We start from the raw sequence: 23,091 nt of genomic DNA, 5'->3' as shown, positions 1-23,091 counted from the left end.
ACCTCATGTTACCATATATTTTCATGGTTTAAAAGTTGAAAACAATCATTAACACTTTAACGTAAATTTATATACAGGCCCCAATTTCTCGAAACTTTTTAAGTCCCTTATAACAGAATTAAGCGAAGATCACTATTTTTGCTTTTTAATAATTTGCTTAATGTTTACTTGTTTAAAAGTTTCTTATATTTTAGATAGGAATTATCTTTGTGATAATCACAACTAACCTTTGTTTTATCAAAATCAAATTCAATTATGTTTTTTATTTTATAAATAAGAACACAGTTTATACAGTTTATTGCAATTTCAAGGGCCATTTCTTCGGAGCGACAGAGGAAACAAGGCTGATTATCGAACCTGGTCAAGATAATCCTGTCAAAACTCACTCTGTTGGTGATGATTAGACAAAGGCAGCGAAAGTTATTAGTCGGGCAGTTTATTTCTATAAGTAAATGGTGATATCTCTCGAGTGACAAAAGCGATATGGCTGATTATCAAATTTTGTACGAGCTATAATGCAAATACACATTTTGACCAAATGTGGTTACGACTGGAGAGAGGATTCTAAAGTAATTAATCGGACAAGTCCGATTTTAGGTAATTACTTTAATTAAAGGGCGATAACTCTTGAATGATCTAAGCGATATGGCTGCTTATAGCCATTGTCGAAGATATTATTTTCTTACACATTCTCAAATATTCAAATGATTGGACAAAGGCCTTTTATTGAAAAAGACTGATTTTGGATGATTTCATTAATTAAAGGGCGATATATTAATGTCGGGTTACTAAAGAAAAAAAGGCTTGTTATCGAACTTGTCCAAGATATTATCCCAATTCTGACTAAATTTATTAATGCTTTGACAAAAACGAAAAAGGATTGATCCGACAACATACTGGACACCTCTCGCCCACCGGCACGCATATACACCACAAGTGAAACTATTATACGCCCCGTTTATAAAACTTTTCTAGAACATTCGCCGTTTGTTTTATGATATAACATGGCTTATATTTCGCCCTTTTTTATAATCCATAAATAATTAACAGCTTTTCTATTACTATTTCTAGTTCTTTATTTTCTACAACAAACAAATTAATGTTTCAATCAATTTTTCTTTTCACAAGTTTGATTAACGTTTGATTATCGCGCGGCAGTCAATCCACAGCGGAATCATCATTATCGATTATCGAGTTATCACAACATCAAAGGTGCAATATTTACCGACGCACCGGCTGTCAAAACAAAGTGACAAAGTGACACGCGATTCGCGAATTCCTAATACACAAAATCATTTTGATATGTTTGAACGAATAAACGTCCGGTTTTGCGAGGTAAAATTACGTTGACAACTAACAAATTTTCTCGATTTTTTTGTCCGGTATCCGGAATTCCGAGGTTCCGGTTTTGTGGGGATTATTTTACATTGAAAATATAAGGGAAAAATCGGGACTCTGAAAAAAGTCCGGTATCCCGAGGATTCCGGTTTTGTGGAGATCCGGTTTAGTGAGGTTCCACTGTATATCTAAAATGTGTTTTAAACATTTGATATTAACTGTAATGCACACTTGACACATCATCCCCAGTGAACATTTGCGTTGAAGACGATAAATGTACTTAATGCTCATTTTTCATTTCAAAATTTGAAGTCTTTTTATGCTGCAGTTCTAAGGGAGATAGAATTAGGGTAGAAACAATGGGGGGATGTTTTTCATTATTTAGAAACGTGTATTTTGTACAAGCTCAACCCGGCCGAGTTTCGAACCCACGTCCTCGTTCCAAAGTATTGGATAATGTTCAGTCTGAAGATGATAAGACGATATGGTTTTGTTCCTTTTATCAAAAAAATAAGTGTTTGCAAAAAGGTAATCATTCATTGGTTTTTAAAGGCAAATTAAGGGCTGCACAACATATTTGTGCAGCTTGTTGGATGAAAGACAAAAAGAAACTGGAACATCCTGAGTGTTCCCCTAATTGTCCTTATTCTAGTCAGTCTGACGGTGGTGTCAATGGCCAAAGTTTCAAAAAGAGGATAATTTGAATGATTTATTTCTGCTAAAACTTAGTCATATATTTACAATTAGTTGAAAATCAACATACAAACATTCTATTTTCAATTACGACTGACTTTCGCTAGTAGCTTGGAATCGTAGAATATTGCAATTGGTCATGACATGAATAGAGTCAACCCTATTTGACGGAGAAGTAGTCAAACACATGGGCAACATATTTAACTAGTTAAAGTCATAACAAAACTACCAAAAAATGGGTCAGGGAAGTCACAGATCGCTAACGTTCATCTATTTCGATCCTAGTCGTGAACTGAATTTATATTATCTATATTTTGCAACATATATGTGTGCGTTGAACTGTAGCGGGTATTTAAAGAGAATAGCCGAGGAATTGAAAACTAAACTGATCGCCACTTTGTATACCGTCTTAAGAATATTTTTGACAATTCTTTCTCTAATGAAACATACACTAGATTTAGAACAAGTAATGTCGTGCCAAACTATCGCAGTTCTATGTTGTTTATATAAAGGCAGGTCAATGCCATATATCCATTATTGGAACACAATATCAGACCCTGGGGCCCGTTTCATTTAAGCTGTATATTAAAACTCTGAAATAAATAAAATCGCTATGTCGGTATCAGTGTTGTTCCTGGAGATTTAAGATATTTAAAGTTACGACAAATATCAAAAGAGATGCCAATGACAAGAGAAAATACAAAAAGACAGCGAAAACATGGTACAATATCATACATTGAAAGTGAGTGGTTCCTTTTTGGATAATTGATAACAAATCCAAGCAATGGCTTCCAACCCAATTAAGAAAACATGTATACTGATAATCTTTATTTCAGATAGGTAATTGCAGCTAAAGTAAACTTACATTGCACATAAAGTAACATTTCCTTCTGGTAGAATATTAATGCTATATTTTCGATGACATATTTGGATTTGTACGCACTGCTAATGCAAACAAAGCAAAATCATCAAATCATATTGAGTACGTGTTCTTTACTTAGAACTATAACGATCCGGTGTTCAATACAAATGACATTATGAAAAAATACGTTTTCTGAAGTAGTCCACGTAACATTCTCATTAGAATGCATCAACTGAATGGCAAGGGGAAAGTGAACAATAAGTTGATGTTTCGGACCATTTCACACCATTGGCGGGCATTATGCGATTTTATTGAACACCTTTAATGAATTGTTGTAGGCGTCCGTGACAAGAAGTTTGCCCTGTTGCGGAGAGCAATAGGCAAACAATGCATTTCCTATCCCCTTCTTCATCCCGATCAGTTGTGTCATCTGACCAGTGGACAAATCAAGAATCATAATGTTGTTACTTATGCAACCAGTGATTAACAGTTGGTTCCCGAGTGCCGTGATACTTCTTGGACCTTTCAATGCAGGGTCCTGGAACGTCTTGATGATGTTCAGGTTCATGTCGAGCTTAGTGATAGTGTTCCTGCCTTGGTCTGATATGTAGATGAAATCAGTCGAATCTTCACACACCAATGTTAAATAGAGAGGACATTGGAACAGTTTCTTTCCATTGCCATCTCTTTCTATTTGCCTTATAACATGTCCGTTCATATTTAGTACCGCTACCTTTCCATAATAGAAGGACACTATCAACCTTTCTTCGTGGTAAGCAATACCTCGGCAGTCACCACCAACTTCGAAATGGTCACCAATAGCGAGTTGTCCTCCAGTCGCAAGAAACTGAACACCCTTATTACTCATAGTAACAGCCACCCTGTCCCCGGGAAGATGACATATGTCCCATGGCTGACCCGGTACACTGATCTGGGAGACCAGGCTGTTGGTCTGCATGTCCACCACCTTGACTTTGTTGTTGCAAAAATCAGCTATCAGCAGTCTGGATCCGGTAAGTTTGAGCATGCTAGACAGGTAGCAGTCTTTGTTGTCAGTTTGGGACTTCATTGGGATGCCCATAGCTGATGTAAATCGTAATATAGTCAGGTCTACAGTGGCCTGACCCACTGTAATGAATTATTTATAGTAATTTTTAATATATGTGTTACAATAACGTTATATAGGGCAACATATCAAAGTTTAAAACAATCATCGTTTTCATATAGCATTATGGTTTTATTTCAAAATGCCAAATTAATAAATATCATGTCATTAATTTTCAATATTTCGTTACAATATTGAAAATATTTCAACGACGTTTTTTTTTAATTTATGTTCATTGCTCTTTGAAAAAATTACAGCGCTAGGCATTATAGCAATTTGAAGTAAACATATCTCATAAGACAAATGATACATAGCACATCATGTGGATATATACGTCATTAAAGTGACACTCTTATTTAAAATCAATACATACACATGTATAACAAACATCAATTTTGACTGATAAATATTTAGTACTTACTAAATAATACATTTATGGAAAATATAAATTACTGATAACAAGATCTTAACCGTGTATTTAATAGCAGAAAGTGCAAAAATATTAAATGATCGGTAAATGCTAAAAGATTTACTGTGGTCTACTATAGTCTCATCAGGTAGAAATTCTGTGCTTTATACTTATTTCTTTTAAATTAAACTCGGTATCCTTCATAAGAACCATTGTTTTCGACATATATTCATATATTTTTTAATTAAATCAATATTATTAATTGTGGTAAATCTTGTTCAGGAGTAAGAGTGCATTTTTAAATAAGAATGCTCATTTACATGGATGATTTGTGACTGTCAGTACCTGTAAGTTTGGAAATTTCCTTTGTTTCTCTTGTGCCATCTCCCTGAACTGTTGGTCCTTTTATGCTATGGTCGCTCTCTGCTGTGATTTAAAACATAACTGTCATAGCTTTTGGTATTAGGGGCGTTGTTTGCAGGAATTGTACTTCTTGTTTTCCATAAATAATGTTCAGCAAAAAATGCAATGACGAATTGATAAAGTTGTTAAGATATGCGATGGACAAATTAGCTTTAACCAAGTCATTGGTACTAAAGTTATATTTTTCTACCTGTAGACCCCATGAAATTTTGGTACAGTTTGAACGGGCATTGTTATTGTATTCATTACCTTAATTGAAATCAAGCTTGAATTGGCCTTGTTAGCTATCTTCCAAAGTTAAAAAAGCTTGTTTGTAGTTAGTCTTCGATATAAAAATTTACATATTATCTATCCTCTTAAAGGGGCTGTACTCCATATGATAAAAAAGCGAAAAAAGAAGAAAATTGTCGAAAACTGACATAAACTTGGCATCGATGTGTGCATTGAAACTTACAAACTGAAGTATCGCATAGTTTACAATTTATTTAAGTTTAGCAGTTATTCGTATTTTTCCATTAAATACGATTACATGGTAAGTCTACCAGGTAGAATTCATTCCTTATCCGTGATTGGCTAGTCGGTGGTATCACGTGATATTAACGAGGTAGGTGTATAGCTTAATTATGTCACCTAATTAGAGTAAGCCGTTGTAGCTCAGTGGATACGACGCTGGACTGCAATTTTGGCGTCACGGGTTCGAACCCGGTCTCCGACACATTTTGGTTTTACATTTTGGTACTTTTTTTTACAATTATGATATCAAAGCGTAACACATTCTATTAGATAATAGTCCTGAGATTTGTTACAGAGAAAAAACTTTTTTGGTGCCAATCTGGTGTACAGTCCCTTTAATAAGCCTTTTTCAATTGATACCACAATATAGGATCACTGGTCATTAAAAAGTCAGGTAATTGTCCAGTGGCTACCTTAAAAGTTATAGTTTTGCATATGCCTATGGTGACTTCAATACTTTGAGTTAATGCACTTGTAGTTTCTTAAAATAAGGGTGTTTGTTCATCTCGTAATGAACGTTATTGCTTCTGTTGTAAATACTAGATAATAGATTGTGAACCCTTTTCATATAAAGATACCGATACTATCTTGGACTTCTGTATTAAACGTTATCGCAATTTGTTTTTAAGTTCAGTAAACAACTGTCTTTATCAGAAAACCAGATTATGAATATCTATAATTATGAAAAAAAACTTTTGTATAACGTAATTTAATAACAAAACATGCAGCGTAATTTTATGTGAATTATGTTCATTTTGCTCATTCACTTTGTTAACAAACTTATTATAATCCTATAACATATATGTAGTGAATAGAATTGAAGGACATACCTTTTATTCTATATAAATTACTTCAAAATCATTTGACATGTTTAGACACGTGCAATGAATGTAATGTATATGTAAATAGAGAGAAATACGTTATTTAGACTATGTCCTATTAGACAAGTCTTTATACACTGTCTGTTATGTTCTAATTCATCAAAGGTGTTTACAATAGTTTAATTAAATAAATATTCAGATATACCTGATGCGGATGCTATCTTGTGCGGTTCAGTCGCAATGTGTTCTAAAGTCCCAAGCCCTGTGTCAGATGCAATAAGACGCTCTGTGGCTGGATCCTTTCTGAATTCGTAGTGGTGAATTACGTTGTCCTTTTTAATGTCAGCAAGGTCATTCTGTAGACCTCCTAATAGCTTCGTAGCTTTTTTGGTTTCTATAAACAACTGTATCATGTTGTTTTTTTGTCCTTCAAGTTTGACATTTATTTCTTCCAGCTTGGACTTAAGGTTTGTATATTTGGGTTTCAGAGACCCAAGTAGTTCATCATCCATTATTTTCATCTTCTCTATAAGCTTTAACAGTGCTTGTTCTCTTTCTTCAAAATACTTGTTAACTTCCTCTCGATATCTTCTCAGCTTGTACACTTCATTTTCACCTAACTTTGCTACAACGTCAACGTTTTTCTTTACATCAGACGCGCATAAATCAATGTCTTCAAATAACCTGGCAATTGTTTTTATGACATCTCCATACTCTTGTTCATCTTTGAAGGCCTTGGATATATCTGATATGACATCAGCATGACACGATCGATGGTTCTGTACTGCACAGTGTCCACAAATCAGAGTCTGATGGGTGCTGCAAAAGTATTTGATAGACTCTTCTGGATGGGTCTTACAAGGCTCTGTGTATCCGTGTTTATCCTCGTGGACACTGATAGATGTAGGCATATTGGATTTGTCAAGAAGGTTGTGCGATCTAGAAATCTTCAGTTTTCTATGGAGACTTGCGCATTTTGAGCAGAAGAACTCTTTGCAGACGGTGCAGTAGGCCTCAGCAGGGAGGATTTCATCATCTTGTTCACAGGGCTGGCAGTAGGTTGTGTCTGCTGTAGATGGTCCTGCTTGCAATTTCTTCCCCGGAACCTCCATGATCCTGGTATTTAAGAAGAACAAATTTTAAATTATATACAATATCGTATGCATTCGTAAACACCTAACACATTAAAAAGTGTACGATATGCATTTTGTATTCTGTTTTTGATGAATATATTTAAGGATAAATGTAAAATTGTGCGCTAGTAACATTGTAACAACTATCATATCTCACGGCCTTCACCACAATTTAAAAAAAACATTATCCCACCTCAGATAAGTACATCTAATAATTCAACCATGCTAGAAATTCTTATCTTGCCCACGGGCGAAGATAAAATGCCCGTATTGAACTCCTTTTTAATAGTCACTACATTGTAATTATCGCCCTTGTTAAAGACTGTCGTCCGTAGTATCACTGAAATCTTGTCTTGTGGCAATATTTAGAACGCTAATTAATTATTTCGCGCGTCAAATGTCACCATAAAACAGTTTTCACGCACCTTTTGAGAAATAATGCTTCACTCTCCTTAGAACTATTTTAAGACCGATTTGACTATTAACATAATCTGAATCACTGCGCGCATATCCATGACAACCACGAATTATCGCATATCCATACGCAATTATTTTCACTTTGCATCTGCTTTTTCGGTACTTTCGGTTAACCTCGTTTCCGCAAAACATCTAACGCTCGGGTCGAAATGAACCTATCTTACACTCTCGGCCATGGAAGATACTTATATTCTTATGAGTATAAGAACATTTTTTCCTATATACACTATAAAGGAACGAATCTAGAAGGCTGAGTTTACCCGTGCCATAACCATGGCGGGTTTACAATTATCCACTTATATGCAAGCTATTTGTTTAATTATGTTCCACACAACATGGAACAAAACAATAACTTTATCCACTTCACCCAATATTGTTTCATAACTCCAGTTTAAAAGTTTTAGAATTTCAAAATTAAAATCTTATTGTTTAAGATTGTACTCACGTGCTAGTTCTCTCATATAAATAAACTTAACATATACTTCAGGATATATGCTGTATTTAAATGTCAAAGAATGAATTCAAAATCGAAACTTGATCAATACATTTTCAGAACAGTGTATATATAGTACACAAAGATAGTTATAAATATCCAAAATTTCATTTAACTTCATGATATATGATGTATGAATTTCGTTAAAGTATTATAATGTTTCCTGAGTTTGTTTGTATCATTTGCATTCTACAGTTTAAAAGCTTGGATATTTAACTGTCAAAGAAATGTTTAAGAATGAAATCAAAATCGAAACTAGATCAACGCATTTTTTAAGAAAAAGCAATTGTAAATGAAACAAACAAACTCAGAAAACATTCTTATACTTTAACGAAATAAAATAAATATAAATACGAATGTTATGATTCAAAATGAATTCTACCTTTACTTCAAGTTTAAGGGTGAACATAAAGAAGATAATAAATATTGCAAAGGAGATAAACATAACCAGAAATTAGGTCAAGCTTGGTAAGGTTACACTTCACTGTATGGATATCACATTTGCTTTAAATGGATGTAGAACACTTTATCCATAGAAATGATGATATTTTATAAGTTTGGTTGATGGATGTTTCGGCATTTAATAAAATATCCAGAGATAGGCTGGGAAACCAAATTCTATATATTCCAACCACTGGGACTAACTTGAAAGATGTTTGTCCAAAAGAGTAATCTTTCATTGGTTTGTGAGTTTTTTTCCCCATGAAAAAAATAGCAAATACATGCTTTCACATGTGACTGTTCATGTGTATCCTTGCTAATAACTGCATGATTGCAATGATTCGGTAGTGATAACTGTATGCATTTTCATATATATGTACAATGACACGAAGACTAAGCTTTACTGTGCTATACCTATGGTTTGGATTTGCACTATTCAATTATTCATACGCTAGAAATTAAATTGTATGTAAGACAACATTTGTGCAGACACTTTTACATACTATAACATACTTTAACTATTACATGATTTACTTTTATTGTTTTCAAAAATGTAATCTTATATTGAAAGATTGTACTCATTTGTTAGTTCTATCATTTAAATATACTAAACATCTTACTGTTTTCAAATGTAATAAAATGAATTTTAAATCGAAACTAGATCAAAACAATTTAAGAAAAGTACGTTTAGTTACATAGATAATATCCAAGCCTTCTTATACTACCACGTAAATTATACAACCAAACCAAATAAACATTATTATACTTATATGTAATATATACAAATATATAATATAAAAACTAAGTGTAATGATATAAATATTTTTTAACCTTTACTCCAAGATTTACTATGTACAGGAAGTAAACAATAAATATATCAAAGGGAGATTATAAACATTGCCAGAAAGTAGGTTCAGCTCAGTAAGGTTATACTAAACTGATATTTTTATCTGTACGAATATAACCTGTGTTAAATTGGAAGTAGAACATGTTTCAAATAGCAACCAAATTATAACCTTTTATAAATTTATTTTAAAGTCAATTTAATGATATATATAATTTAAGCATTATATGTGCAATACAAACCGATTCCAAAAAATATTTTGAGTGACCCCCAAACTAATAAGTGCCTGTCATTACCAATTTGAAATGTAAAGTTATGAAATTTTAAATTATATGAGCTAGTTTCATATTAAACACTTACTGACAGTACACCTTTATGACCTATGATACATAAATATTGCTTTCATCTCGCACATGTATTGCTTTCTAGAGTAAAGTTAATTAAAGGAAACCCCGGATTGGCTGAGGACCTTTTGACTATTTGTAGTACGTAATGTAAGGCAGGGTCTTCTAGTGTTGACAACTCTTTTCCATTTTCTGCGTAATTATCTATAACTGCGTATTCCCCTCGGTTCCTCCCACGATTTATTTAAAGCTGTATTCTCACAGATATACTATCTTTACAGCTTTTTTTATTTTTTGTCTTAGAAAGAGCAAATTTTTGTGTTAATATCTGCAAACTAATGATATAAGATTGCTGACAAAAAATCAGATCGTAGATTTTCATATTTCCGTTCGAAAATTAATGTTTTGTGGCTTAAACCGTTACTAACGGTTTAAGAAAAATGCATAAAACATCAATTTTTGAACTTAAATTTAATAATCTGCGATCTAATTTTTGTCAGCAGTCTTATATAACTGGTTTCCATGGATTTTCTCAAAAATTGGCTCGTTCCAATACAAAAAATAAAAAAGTTGTCAAAACGCTAAATCTATGAGAGTGCAGCTTTAAGATTCTTCAATTAAAATCCCATAACACCCATTTGTAATCCAGGCGCATTTAGTCTTTTAACATGTAAAAAAAAACATCTGACGATAACTGATAGCGATTTGTGGTACTGAAGACAATAGAATTCAGTTATTGGTTTCTTATATGACTGCTTAGTTTTAAGCCTGTTAATGCAATACTTCAGACTGAAATGTCTCAATTTTTCCCTGGGGACTACTTCAAGCCCCAATTAACCAATTGAAACCCATGGATTGTTCCTATTCTTTGGGAAGCGAGCGCACTTTCTCTGTTGCACTTCCAAAGTGTGCCTCCTCTAAAGCGAAATCCTGAACCGCCCCTGTGATATATCATGTGATATATCATTTTTGAAATAAAAAATTCAAACATAACTTTAATTTATTTTATTACAGTACTCAGGAAATGTTAAAAGATGACTTTGTAAGGAAGAGAGTTCAACAACAATACACACATAGTGACAACAAATAAAATGTTCGATTCAGAACGTCTTTTGGTGCAACATAAATAACAGTGTTTTAATCTATCACAGCGTAGCAGATGCTGCCGGTCAAAAACTCCGGAAGAAACCAATCGACACATACAGTTATAAGAAATAACAAATTCACATTCTAACTCGAAGAAGTAAGTATATGAAGCCTATCGCAACACAATACAGATCTCAACTTACAAGTACACATGTCCATGTACATAATTGACATAACGCCGATCCACCCTGGTATTAATATTCATAACTGTTGAACCAATGAAGAGATTTACAAGTCAAATGTTAACAGGACATTGATCTCCCCTGATTTAAATATTCATAACTGTTGAACCAATGAAGAGATTTACAAGTCACATGGTAAAATGATGCTGATCAACCCTGATATAAATATTCATAACTATTGAACCAATGGAATGCTTTACAAGTCACATGGTAACAGGATGCTCATCCACCATGCTATAAATATTCATAACTGTTAAACCAATGGAATGCTTTACAAGTCACATGGTAACAGGATGTTGATCCACCATGATATAAATATTCATAATTGTTGAACCAATGGAATGCGTTACATTAGTCACATGGTAACAGGAAGCTGATTCACCATGATATCAATATTCATAATAACTGTTAAACCAATGGAATGCTTTACAAGTCACATGGTAACATGATGCTGATTCACCATGATTTAAATATTCATAACTGTTTAACCAATGGAATGCTTTACTAGGCACATGATAACCCTGGACATACAAATACATGTGAACTTGGATTCAATATATTCTTTTGTTAAACAAAGAGGTGTTTTTGATCCAATTTAGCGTCATGTCAATTACACATGTACTAAAATTTTATAATCTACATTTCTTACCCTTTCAAACGATTATGCACATCTGGCAGCAGAAATTCATTTTTATCACAGACAATAATTCAATATACAATCCAATGGCAAAGTCAAACAATAGAATATCACATATTTCTCAGTCTATAAAGTTAAAGTTGAAAGGATCATTCTTGTCCAATTTCAAGGTGGGGGTTTTAGGTCTGGGTGTGTCTTCTAGATCGAGGGTTCGAAGCATCTGGTATTCGCTTGGCCCGCCTCTATCAATGCGCACAGGGCGGAGCTTTTCATGACGTTGTCTGAAATTTTCAAATATTCATTTTTTACATTTATTCAATCAGACTGATAAATTCGTAGGGTTTGGTGTAAACAGTAAAGCTTTAATTGTAGTATGTCTAGTACACACACAACTAAACACCATCTTGATGTTTTGACAAAACCGGTTGCTAATGTTTGTTCGATCTTTAAAGAAAAGCCAGTCAATCAGGGGACATAAGCAAACATTTAATGAAAACAGAGTTACAGCCCTTGGTACACATGAATTTCATGACTTATTAAATGGAAATCTAACATGATTATCTTGATGTATACTTTGCAAAATGGATGAGCTTCATACAAACAAAACAGTACAGAGGATAATCATTAAATTTGGGTTAGATGTCAAAATTTATTTCACTAAGTAATCGCAAAAAAAGCAAAAAAAGTCGGAAGTAAGTGAACACTGCATTACTATAATGCAGATAACACCATGCTAAACAATCAGCCAATGAAATGAAAGTACATGGAGCTGGCCCTGTACCTTTTCCCTGTTCCCTTCTTGAAGGTCTTTTCCCTAATGAGACTAGCTATAGTGTCATCATCTATATGGTACTGTTGTTTGCTGTACACAACCGGAGGAGTGGGGGTCCGCGTTGTCTGAAAAATACATAACATTTAAACTGAACAAGAGCAAGACAATATTATGCACAAAAATATCATATGAATGATATGTTTTAATTGGATAAGAAAAAAAATGAAAATATCAATTTAGTCAAGTTTTAACAATTGAAGAGACATAACTCTTAGTATCTAATCTATAGCCATAAGATTATTATCAAGATCATTATGACATTATTAACCAAGTTTAAGAAAGATTGAATTAAGGAATTATCTAATTTCAGAGCAGACATGGTCAATTCTGTAATAAAATGCACAAACAAGTATCTATTATAACTGGAATATCTCAGGAATAGCAGTTGCAAAAACATTTCGTACGAAGATTTAGTGAAAATGGCCTAATTGGTAGGGGTCTACCTCTCACTAGAGAGGTTATGGGTCAAGCTCTACTAGAGCATTATCATGGACAGAGGACACTAGCACTGATGTTTAACCAGCAAATGGACTCAAAAGTGATTTATATTAGCTTATAATTGTTTTCACTATCAAGCTTGACCAACTTGTATTTATATATATAAATTATAAACTAAAAATTACCTTATCTGTAGAAGATTTATCTTCATAAATGATCTGATGCATGTTCTGTTTCTCAGAGACAACAGGGTGGTCTGGCAGACTCATGGGGTCAATGAGGACATCATACGGCACCATCGGGTGTTGCCATGTGCCCTGGTTGTAAATGTCCCAAGGGTCAGGCTGACCAAATGTACCTGGGGACAGAAGCTCTCTTATTTTAGGACAGTCATTCAGCTTCAAGGTATGCAGATTTAAACGGCTACAATACAGGTTGATACAAAATAAATACGAATTTATTATGTTAAATCATTTTTTTTAATCTGTACAGAAATCATCATTGGGTACCTCGATAAACACTATACTATGCTTCGTTGTGTACTGTGGCCAAATTGGTTAGGAAAATCTTGTATTCATTATTATTGATCTTACATTCAAATAAACAATTATCCTCTATTCCTTAATATCGTGTAACTTACCAACATAGTGGCCGTCCATATTCCAGAGTCTGACTGTGCAGTCTACAGACGCTGTGATCAGCAGTTTATGTTCTTCCACCAGAGAGATGGCCGTTACGCTCTTCACGTGACCTCGCCATGTCATCGTCACTGCAAAAAGTTATTATCAAAATCTTAAGTAGGAATATACACAGGCCTTTCAAAGACTGGGTAGACTTCCTTAGGGCTATTTCAGTAAAACATATAACCCACGGGGGGAAGGCAATTATCTAAATAGTATATGGGTGGACATCTTTTTTTGCTTGTTTTGACCCTGAAAGGGTAAATATATCTCTGTAGGGGGGTGGTATAATTTAAAAGTGCCTTTACCCCCGGGTGTTATATGTTTAAATGGAATAGCTCTTAATAAGTTGTTCAACGTTTTATCATCATTTTCGTTGATGATATAATTCATGAATTCTATTAAAATCTCAAGAAAATGTGACAAAATGCAATGACTATCTGACCATTTGATGATATTTTATATTATGCTGATACAGAGAATGTTGTATAAATTGGGATTATATGCAGATGCTTTGGTAAACATCTGACTACAACTCATACAAAATCAAATCCCACACAAAACAATACCTTCTGGTGGTTCGGACTCGACGTGTGTGGCAGCGTATCCATCAATGTCCCAGAGGTAGACAAAGCCGAGACTGTCACCCGTAAACAGAACTGTGTTGGCCTTGTTCACCTCCATCACACTCACCATAGCACCCTTAGAGTTTGACTGAAATAAAATAAGGAGGAATATTTTTTTAAAGTTTGATAACTTTGATACTAATTCACTCTCATTGGGACAATGTTGAGTGATAGTGTGGACTTGTGTTGTGGAGGAAACCAGAGTACCTGGAGAAAACGCACTTTTCCAGCTTGGTGATCAATAACCAAATTAACATGTGCCCAGGCTGAGAATCGAACCTGGGTCGCCTTGGTGAGGAGCGAGTGCACTAGACACTGCGCTAACCGGAGTAGTTTTCTTATTTCTTGGTTATTTTTCTGTGGCTTTAGTACACAGTATTCAAAAGAAAAATGAAATGAAAAATCTCCCAAGCCTTAACTTACCCCAGCAAACTGGGCCATGAGGGTCCCTCCCTGGAACACATTCCATATATGGATGTGAGCCCTGGGGCCACTAGAGATCAGGGAGCCTGCATCCTTGTTGTATGCCCGGGTTGCCATGAAACACAGCTTGTTAATGCTCAGATCTCCATCCACTGAAAAATTAGTTCACATACAAACAGACAGGAAAATATATATACAGCCAAAATCAGTTGGCTCAAAATCGCTTGGCTCGAATTCCTCGTTGGCTCAAACTAGATGTAAAAAACCAATTTCAGTTTACTGAAGCTAAACATTCCCACTTGGCTCAAATTTGCCGAGGCAGCAGGTAAATGTATTTTCGCCGGTCCCTGCATGGGAGTTCGAGCGAACAGGGTTTAACTGTAAATACTATGATTGCCTAATTTTGCAACAGTTAATGTCAAATCAACAGCAAATTCAACTACAAAAACACTGTCTTAAAATAAAGAGAACTATTTGGACATGCAGTTTTGTGGCCATTTGATTGGCTTAAGATGTTGACTTGCACCTTTCATCGACAAAAGGAAATGAAAAAAAGAGATTTACTTGGACATGCAGTTTTGGAGCCATTTTATTTTGGGGACATTTGATTGGCTTAAGTTGTTGACTTGCACCATTCATCGGCAAAAGGAAATGAAAAAAGAAATCTACTTTGACATGCAGTTTTGGGGCCATTTGATTGGCTTATATGTTTACTTGCATGACTCATCAACATTCTAGTCAGAGGGGCTCCATGGGATTAGCAAAGATGTGACCAAGGACCATGTAGATGATAATTAGCGTAAACTTTTAATGAAATATAATCACTACATTGCTTCTTATTGCTCTAAACTCACATGACTGGTCAACATAGTCCGATGGTTTTGGTGCCATGAGGTTGGCAAAGATGTGGCCAGAGACCATGTTCCAGACGATAATCTTGCCGTCATAGCTGGCAGTAGCGAGAAGGTTTGGCGGACACTGAGCAACAGATAGAATGTCCTCTTTATGGCCACGATTCTGGAATTATGAATAATTCATAATTATTAATAAATTTTATTTTGTGTTTCATAAAATATCTGTAGGTATGGAATATCCTGACGAACAGCAATCATAACCTACATGTAAGTTGTGGATTTTTTTGAAAATATGGGCCGATAGTTCAGAACCTTGTTAAAGTTAACAACGATGTTAACGTCAGCTTTGTTAACTTTGAAATTATAAATGCTCTGGAAGTTTTATGGATACACTTGTGATCTGCTGTATTTCTAACCTGATTTGATACAATCAATTCAGCTGTTCTTATTAACATTAAAAGATGTGAGCAGATCATTAAACATTTCACATTTAAAAGTTAACAACAATTTTATAAATCCTGTTGTTTACAACTTTACAAGCAAACGGTCCTACATGCATATCTAATTACAGTTTTAGTGAATGATTTGTACTTTAAAATTAAACTTTTTATTTAAAAAAAAAATACTTTGTAAACGTGCTACATTTTAACTGCTTTTTAGAAATCTGTACTAAATAATATAATTTGAAAAATACATCAATTCAAAACATTCTGGATGTTATTTATCTATTCAATTGTTACATAATAACATCAACAGCACAAGGTTGAATAATCAAATGGATTTAACTATGACCACCTGGGTCTAACAACTTCTGACAAGTGATCAGATGGTGCGAGGCACCCATTTATATCTTGTTGATTATAGTATATAGCAAAGTATATAGATTAGAGTGATGCTCCTATTTGCATCATGTTAAATGCTAAACAATCTGAATGCAAACATAAAACTAGTTGCAATTAAACCATTTGACCAATTGAGGGATAACATTTTTTCAATACATGAAAGCAGATGTTGAATAATTGAATGGATTACTTAAAACATTTCTAACAAACAACCTTGGACTGGTGATCAGGCAGTGCGAGGCTCCCATTCGAATCATGTTATATATGTTAAAATATTCAAATAAAAAGATTATAGGGGGGCTCCCATTAGCATCATGTTAATTAAGTTAATGTAGATTAGACATAAAACCCATGTGTTTTACCACATCGTCATGCCAGTTTGGCAGTGGGTGCTGAACATGGTGAATATTGCTGTCGTTGACGTCGTCGCTGTAGATATTGATACGCCTATCCCAGCCGACACCCACGATGTACTTGTTACGATTCATCTCAACATATGTCAGGTCACAGATCTCTTCGTTTTCTTCATCTGAAAATGTTAAACAATTATAGTTTCTTTGAGGAAGTTGGCATCGATGGCACTAACTTATGTAATCTGTAACTTATAATCAGAACAAAAGTCATAAAAATGGAAAGACTGCCATTCAAGAGTGAAGCTGCCTGGCTTACATACAAATTGAACTTAAAATAATAACCATGAAGTAAAATGACCAACATTAAATGCAATATGGCTAAAATGTTGCCAGGTTACAATGACTATATTCTGCACTTTCTGAAATATTTTAAAATGCACATAGCAAACTGCAATCAAATCCACAAAACGGCAAACAGTAGTTTTGACAAACATCTGATTGTTGTTTACATGAATTAGGGTTGGAGGGTTTGTTACTAGGTGATATGATCCAACCCTAATACATATGTATACCTAACAAGGAGTCAATAACAAATAATAAAACAAGAGAATACAAATCAGGGGTGATATCATATAAATGGCAAATATAAGTAAATGTAAGGCCACGATTAATTAAAAGTTTGTTTGCGCTTCCAATCCAAGTGACAAAAATAAACACAAGTCCTAAGTTTTTTTAGAATACAGCCGACATTTTCAGCCAATGAAATTGCAGATAGGCAATCATTAAATACTAAACTTACATCATTAAGAATTTCAACTTTCGTTGGTGTTTAAAGGTCCACCAACTGCCACTCTTCCAATGGTACCGTATACATAATCACTGCGTCAGATAATGCATTGACAAAGTGTAAGCCAATGAGGTTGTACTCTAAGTCAGTTAGATGACATGAAGTAATTTCTTGATGATTAAGAAAGGGCACATCACTACGCTCACTCTGTCCATTCTTATTCATTAAGACTTCATGTCATCTAACTATTGCTTAACCTCTCCAGTGGTCATTTGATTTTGTTTTTCAATTCAGAATTAAGGGTTTAAAATAAGGTAGTTGCAAAAACAACATAACCACACCTTAAAATGTCAAAGGGAAATGCCAAGCAAACTTTAAATCAATTGTTGTCTAAATGTGAAACCTTTTGTTATTCTTCATATACCAACGGGATTTCGCACAAGCCCTCAGGGCCGTGTACAAAAATACATGTCATCATAATAAAGGCAAGTACCGAATTTTCCAGGATGCATAACTGACACGGTCACCTTGGATACATTTGAATAATGATTTTAAGATGGTTGACCTTGACCTAATTTAATACAGCTAATTCAAGGTAACAAGTATAATTGCCCATATCCTTTCAACTGTGCGAATTCTTACCTGGGTTCGGGAATTCTACTTTCTTTGGTTGTTGAGGGACTTTAAACAGTTAACAAATGATTATGTTTAAATAAAGCAAATAGTATTTTTAGTCGGAGTTAAAATTACATATATATGTTTAATTAATTACATCAATAACTTTTAATAGGCAAGTTTAAAATAAATAAGAAAAGTTTAAACTGATTTTGAAAATATCACCAGTGTTTTCAATAATTTGAACTTTTTTTAATTTAAACTTCAGTGTTACCAAATTTTATCAAATGTTGCTTTATACTAATAAAAATATGTATCATCTTGTTTAATAAAACTTAATTTATTGTTGATTTAATATCAGTGCTTTGCAAACTGTGCATAATTTTACCAGGTATATCTTTTATTCCATAATTAACCTTGTTGGCCAGTAATCTCCTTTTACGAAGGTTTCGAATTTCTTCTAGTGTCTTTTCATACCCTATACATGACAATTTAATATAAGTAATTATCTGCATGGAAAGAATACATTAGAGAATACATTTGCAATACCGGTAATAATAATAATAATAATAATAATAATAATAATAATAATAATAATAATAATTTACACAAATATATTTATTCAATATGTATTTGACATAATTAATGACTTTCAAAATTGTAACATCATGTGATACACACTGTATTAATAACATTAATGTTGTTATTAACATATTAAGCATTTAACTAATATTCATGAGACATCTTACAGTGTTGCTTCTAAGAAACATAAATGGAACATGATATGATATAATAATATATAAGTTGTAAATGTATACATCAAGGTTCCCCAGAAAAAAACAACATACTTATGTAATACTGCTACAATAATGTACCCCCACCCTCCTTATAATAATGCTTAATGTTATCATAGTTACAATATAGACAACATACATGCATAAGTGTTTAATTTTAATGATGTTTAGCAAATTTAAATCATGTTGCTTAGAAGAGAAAACTGAGCAATATATTCAATTCCTATTGCTACCAGTTGCTAGGACAAATATGATTAACATCTCCAGTTTCAAACCTTACATAAGTAGCCAATCAAAAAAAATTGCAAACAAAAGTTCACTCCAAATTAAAGCAATCCACAGTGGTGTTATATGTATGAATTCTGTACTCTTCAAGAGAGACAACTTTGTATTTTGAGAAGGTTAAATAATACCAATATTGACAAACTAAATAGCTAAGTAGTGAAAATGACAAAACAATTTTTCCGCTGCAGCTCTATCATAACATCAGAACACAATGTGGGGGTGTTCACAGATTGCATTTGTAAACTCAGACAGTATTAAATCGCACTAGCCCAAAATTATGTTCTACAAAAAACTTTAAAGACAAAAAAATCAGAACTCCTTGGCCATTTTCTGTAAACAACCTCAGATGTATATGAATAGTCTACAATGTCAAAAATCTTTACATTTAATTACTCTGCAAGCAGATCATGTAGTAATTCCAATATAGCACTGAAACATGGACTTTAGGTGTATTTATTATTTATGCAATTAGACACTTCCCTGGGAATCAATTAAAACATAGTCATACAAGTTTCACATTAAAACGCTTTAAGTAATTATTATTATAATTAATTTTATGAACTACTTCTCCTAATGTACCAACATATCCGAGGTTGTTTTTGATGAAAAATGGCCTAGGAGCTCTGATTGAAAGGAAAAAATGCCTCAAGGTTAAAGACAATACATTTCCCGAAATTCTTGTGCATCACATTGCATGTATATACCTTCCACTTCCACTTCCTCCTCCTCCATCTTTCTTTGACCTGCACACAACAGCATGTTAGCAACTACACAAGTCATGAACCTCAGTATCATAAGCACAGCCACATTATTATGTTACTGTATTAATAGCATTTTTTGCTCAGACAACAATATTTTTACAATGAATTACAATACATAAACACCATGCAACCAGAGCTCAAAATAAGAGTTATCAAGATAAATGAGTGTAAGCTTATTCAGAAATGTCCCATTAAGTTACTGTCCAAAACTCTGTCTTTACGATGAAAATACTCATAAAAATAATTTTATAAAAACGTCACCATTATGATACAACATTATTAAATATTTTTTTATATATAACTGAAGTTTAATATGTTTTGGCGTGATGTCATAAATGAAAAGCATTTAAAATGTGCTTGTATTATTTTTTAGCACCGTAAGTCAAAAACTTTATATTGATGATAATTATGAACATTATTATTATTATTAAACTTGTTAACTAAAATTGAAACGTTAGAAAACTTGTTTAATAAAATCAATAGTACACATGGCTACTTATGTAACAATATCCTCTATAATATGAAAATTCAAAATAAAATTCTTATCTTGAGCTCAAAATTAAATCTAAACATTATACATGTTTTCATAACACCTGTTACAAGTTACCTTTTTCTTCTTCATCAGTATGGGTTGAAGCTACAAATATCAAGTCAAATACATCCAAACTTAGGTTTTAAAGCAAAAGAAATTATAAATTTTAAATAAGTTCATCAAACTTGATTTTATCACATGACGTTTCTTGTTTCAAATAATATGGGACTATTACATATTTTCTTATTACACTAGTTATATAACTTTACTTTTAAATCATTTCACCCTGGTAATGTAGCTTTTTGTTACCGAAAAATGAACAAAATCTCTAATTTGGACATTAAATGAGTCATGTGATAAAGAGAATCTTACATTCTTTGCCCTTTTATAAAAACAATTATGAAACTTGTTCTGGAAAAGTTATGTAGTTTGCCAATTTGAGGCTTGCTTTATAAGTTTTTTTTAAATTTGTTTTAAAAATTTCATATTAAATCGCAACTCATAAATGAGTCTATACAAGAGCACCTAAAGTGGGTTCAGGGCAGGGATTTTACCCGGGATTCGCTGGACAAAAAGTCAAAGTTCCCGCTATTCAGCCATGGTTACAATTGACAGGTGCATTATACCAGAACAAACATACCAATAGTGTGCTAAGCTTGATCCTATTATATTAAGGGACTTGAGTTTGTTTGAGAATTTCGAGCATGAAGACAACTCTGTTTCTGAGTTACCTACCTTTCTGTAAAACCTTGAGGCAGTGGCCATTATTGTAGTTCCAGATTCGAATCAGACCATCTCGACACCCAGTTATCAACCTGTCAACAATAAAAGATACTCAAATAAAGACGCCATCATTCAGTGTTTTAAGACTTATTCAGAGGTCTTTGAAACATTGTATGAAATACTCGTTAGACAGTTTCAATAATAAAGTTGGTTTGATAATGGTATTTTTTTATCTTTCTTGTGTCATTTTCCACAAGCTAATACAACATCTGCATCATACCAAAAGTTAAATTTTGTAACAGTCATACATATTCAAGAACACAGCACACAGATGCCAACTGTTGACTGCTTTTCTCACTAAATCCAGGAGCACAACTCAACAATTATTTCATCCGGAGTTTGCCATCATAAACATGAGATCATGCATTCGAAGCATATCACAGGCATTACTTCCATGCTAAATATTGGTTTAAAAATATTGTTTATGTTGATTTGAACAATTTTTATGTATTATATATATCAATTTTTGCTCAATATATAGGCTAAATGACAAATAAATAAAAAAAGAACAAGCAAATTCGTTGAATTGATATCCCCCGCCTGATTAGGCAAGATTCATGATTTGGAAATGAAAAGAAGGTGGAATACTCCTATATTAACATGTAATATGGCTGCAGAGAAATGGACCGTTATGAACGTTGGATATAAGTTTGAGCTTGTTTGGAATTATTTGAAGTAAAAGTTTTGTATATAAAGTAACATTTGTAATAGTTTCTATGAATTTGAATGATTTCAAAGTGAAAGTTAAGATATGTCTGAAGTGATAACAATAAATAGTGGAAAATTTCATCAAGGAAAACATTCTGATTAAGTTTTATGAATATTTGACCATGTATAATGCCTCTAGTATGTTCCAAAGATTTTTCTAAGATTTGACCTAGTGACCTAGTTTTTGACCCCATGTGACCCACTTTTAAACAAGAGATGTTTGTCAAACATTATGCCCCCCCTGACCGCCATGTTGTCAGATTATATGGACAATTGAATGAAATATGCATGGACCGAAATGACAGCCAATTTGTTGCTGTTTTAAGATTATGACCATTAAAGTGTGAGGATAAAGTGTGTTATGACCGTCATGACCTTTGACTCTATGAATTCAAAATCCAGAGTCATTAGCTGGTCACCAGAAACCTAAAGTCAAGTTTGAGGGCCATGGGTGCAGGCATTGTCAAGTTATCAAAAGACAAGTTTTTTTCGTTCAAGGTCACTGTGACCTTGACCTTTGACCCGATGACCCCTTAAATCATAAGGGGTCATCTACAAGTCAGATGCAACTCCAAGTCAAGTTTGAAGGCCATGGGTTCAGGCATTGTTGAGTTATCACTCGTACAACCTTTTACCATTCAAGATCACTGTGACCTTGACCTTTGGCTCTATGAATCTTTAAATCAATAAGGGTGATCTACTGGTCAGGCTTAACATCCATGTCAAGTTTAATGATAATAGGTTCAGGCATTGTCGAGATATCATTGGAGGAAGATTTGTTTACTTTTTTGCATTAAAGGTTACTGTGACATTGACCTTGGCCTGATGACCCCCAAAGTCGATAGGGGTCATCTACTTGGCAGGCCCAACCTTCATGTCAAGTTTGATGACCATAGGTCCAAGAATTGTCGAGTTTG

The 23,091-nt window shown here is 33.6% G+C and overlaps 2 protein-coding genes across 3 annotated transcripts in view; both read right to left on the bottom strand.

The window, feature by feature from the left end:
* Nucleotides 1–2,844: 2,844 nt before the first annotated feature.
* Nucleotides 2,845–9,576, bottom strand: LOC128227856 (E3 ubiquitin-protein ligase TRIM71-like). 2 transcript variants are annotated; one of them, XM_052938755.1, is made up of 4 exons: nucleotides 9,540–9,576; nucleotides 6,370–7,280; nucleotides 4,753–4,833; nucleotides 2,845–4,021 (listed from the first exon to the last, which is right to left on the bottom strand). In XM_052938755.1, the coding sequence occupies exons 2-4, from the start codon at nucleotides 7,274–7,276 to the stop codon at nucleotides 3,192–3,194; spliced, it is 1,818 nt and encodes a 605-aa protein (XP_052794715.1). In that variant the 5' UTR covers nucleotides 7,277–7,280; nucleotides 9,540–9,576; the 3' UTR covers nucleotides 2,845–3,191. The 2 variants fall into 2 exon arrangements, with proteins under 2 accessions (XP_052794715.1, XP_052794716.1); XM_052938756.1 differs by having other exon boundaries at nucleotides 4,753–4,830.
* Nucleotides 9,577–11,636: 2,060 nt separating this feature from the next.
* The window catches only part of LOC128225894 (WD repeat-containing protein on Y chromosome-like), a 31,523-nt gene continuing 20,068 nt past the window's right edge, over nucleotides 11,637–23,091 (bottom strand). Inside the window, 9 exon segments of the mRNA XM_052935792.1 lie at nucleotides 11,637–12,142; nucleotides 12,643–12,758; nucleotides 13,317–13,489; nucleotides 13,772–13,900; nucleotides 14,381–14,525; nucleotides 14,861–15,012; nucleotides 15,715–15,877; nucleotides 16,919–17,085; nucleotides 21,419–21,498. Of these exon segments, the coding sequence (XP_052791752.1) occupies nucleotides 11,983–12,142; nucleotides 12,643–12,758; nucleotides 13,317–13,489; nucleotides 13,772–13,900; nucleotides 14,381–14,525; nucleotides 14,861–15,012; nucleotides 15,715–15,877; nucleotides 16,919–17,085; nucleotides 21,419–21,498 (1,285 nt within the window). The 3' untranslated portion in view covers nucleotides 11,637–11,982.

This window comes from Mya arenaria, chromosome 3 (assembly GCF_026914265.1).
Source record: "Mya arenaria isolate MELC-2E11 chromosome 3, ASM2691426v1".
In the NCBI taxonomy this organism is placed as follows: domain Eukaryota; kingdom Metazoa; phylum Mollusca; class Bivalvia; order Myida; family Myidae; genus Mya; species Mya arenaria.
This window is presented reverse-complemented; position numbering and strand designations above follow the sequence as displayed.

Coding starts and splice junctions, on each gene's coding strand:
- LOC128227856 (XM_052938755.1), bottom strand. CDS start 7,276: ATGGAGGTTCCGGGGAAGAAATTGCAAGCAGGACCATCTACAGCAGAC. Junction 4,834..6,369: donor CAAGATAGCATCCGCATCAG/GTATATCTGAAT, acceptor TTTAAATCACAG/CAGAGAGCGACCATAGCATA. Junction 4,022..4,752: donor GGAAATTTCCAAACTTACAG/GTACTGACAGTC, acceptor AATTCATTACAG/TGGGTCAGGCCACTGTAGAC.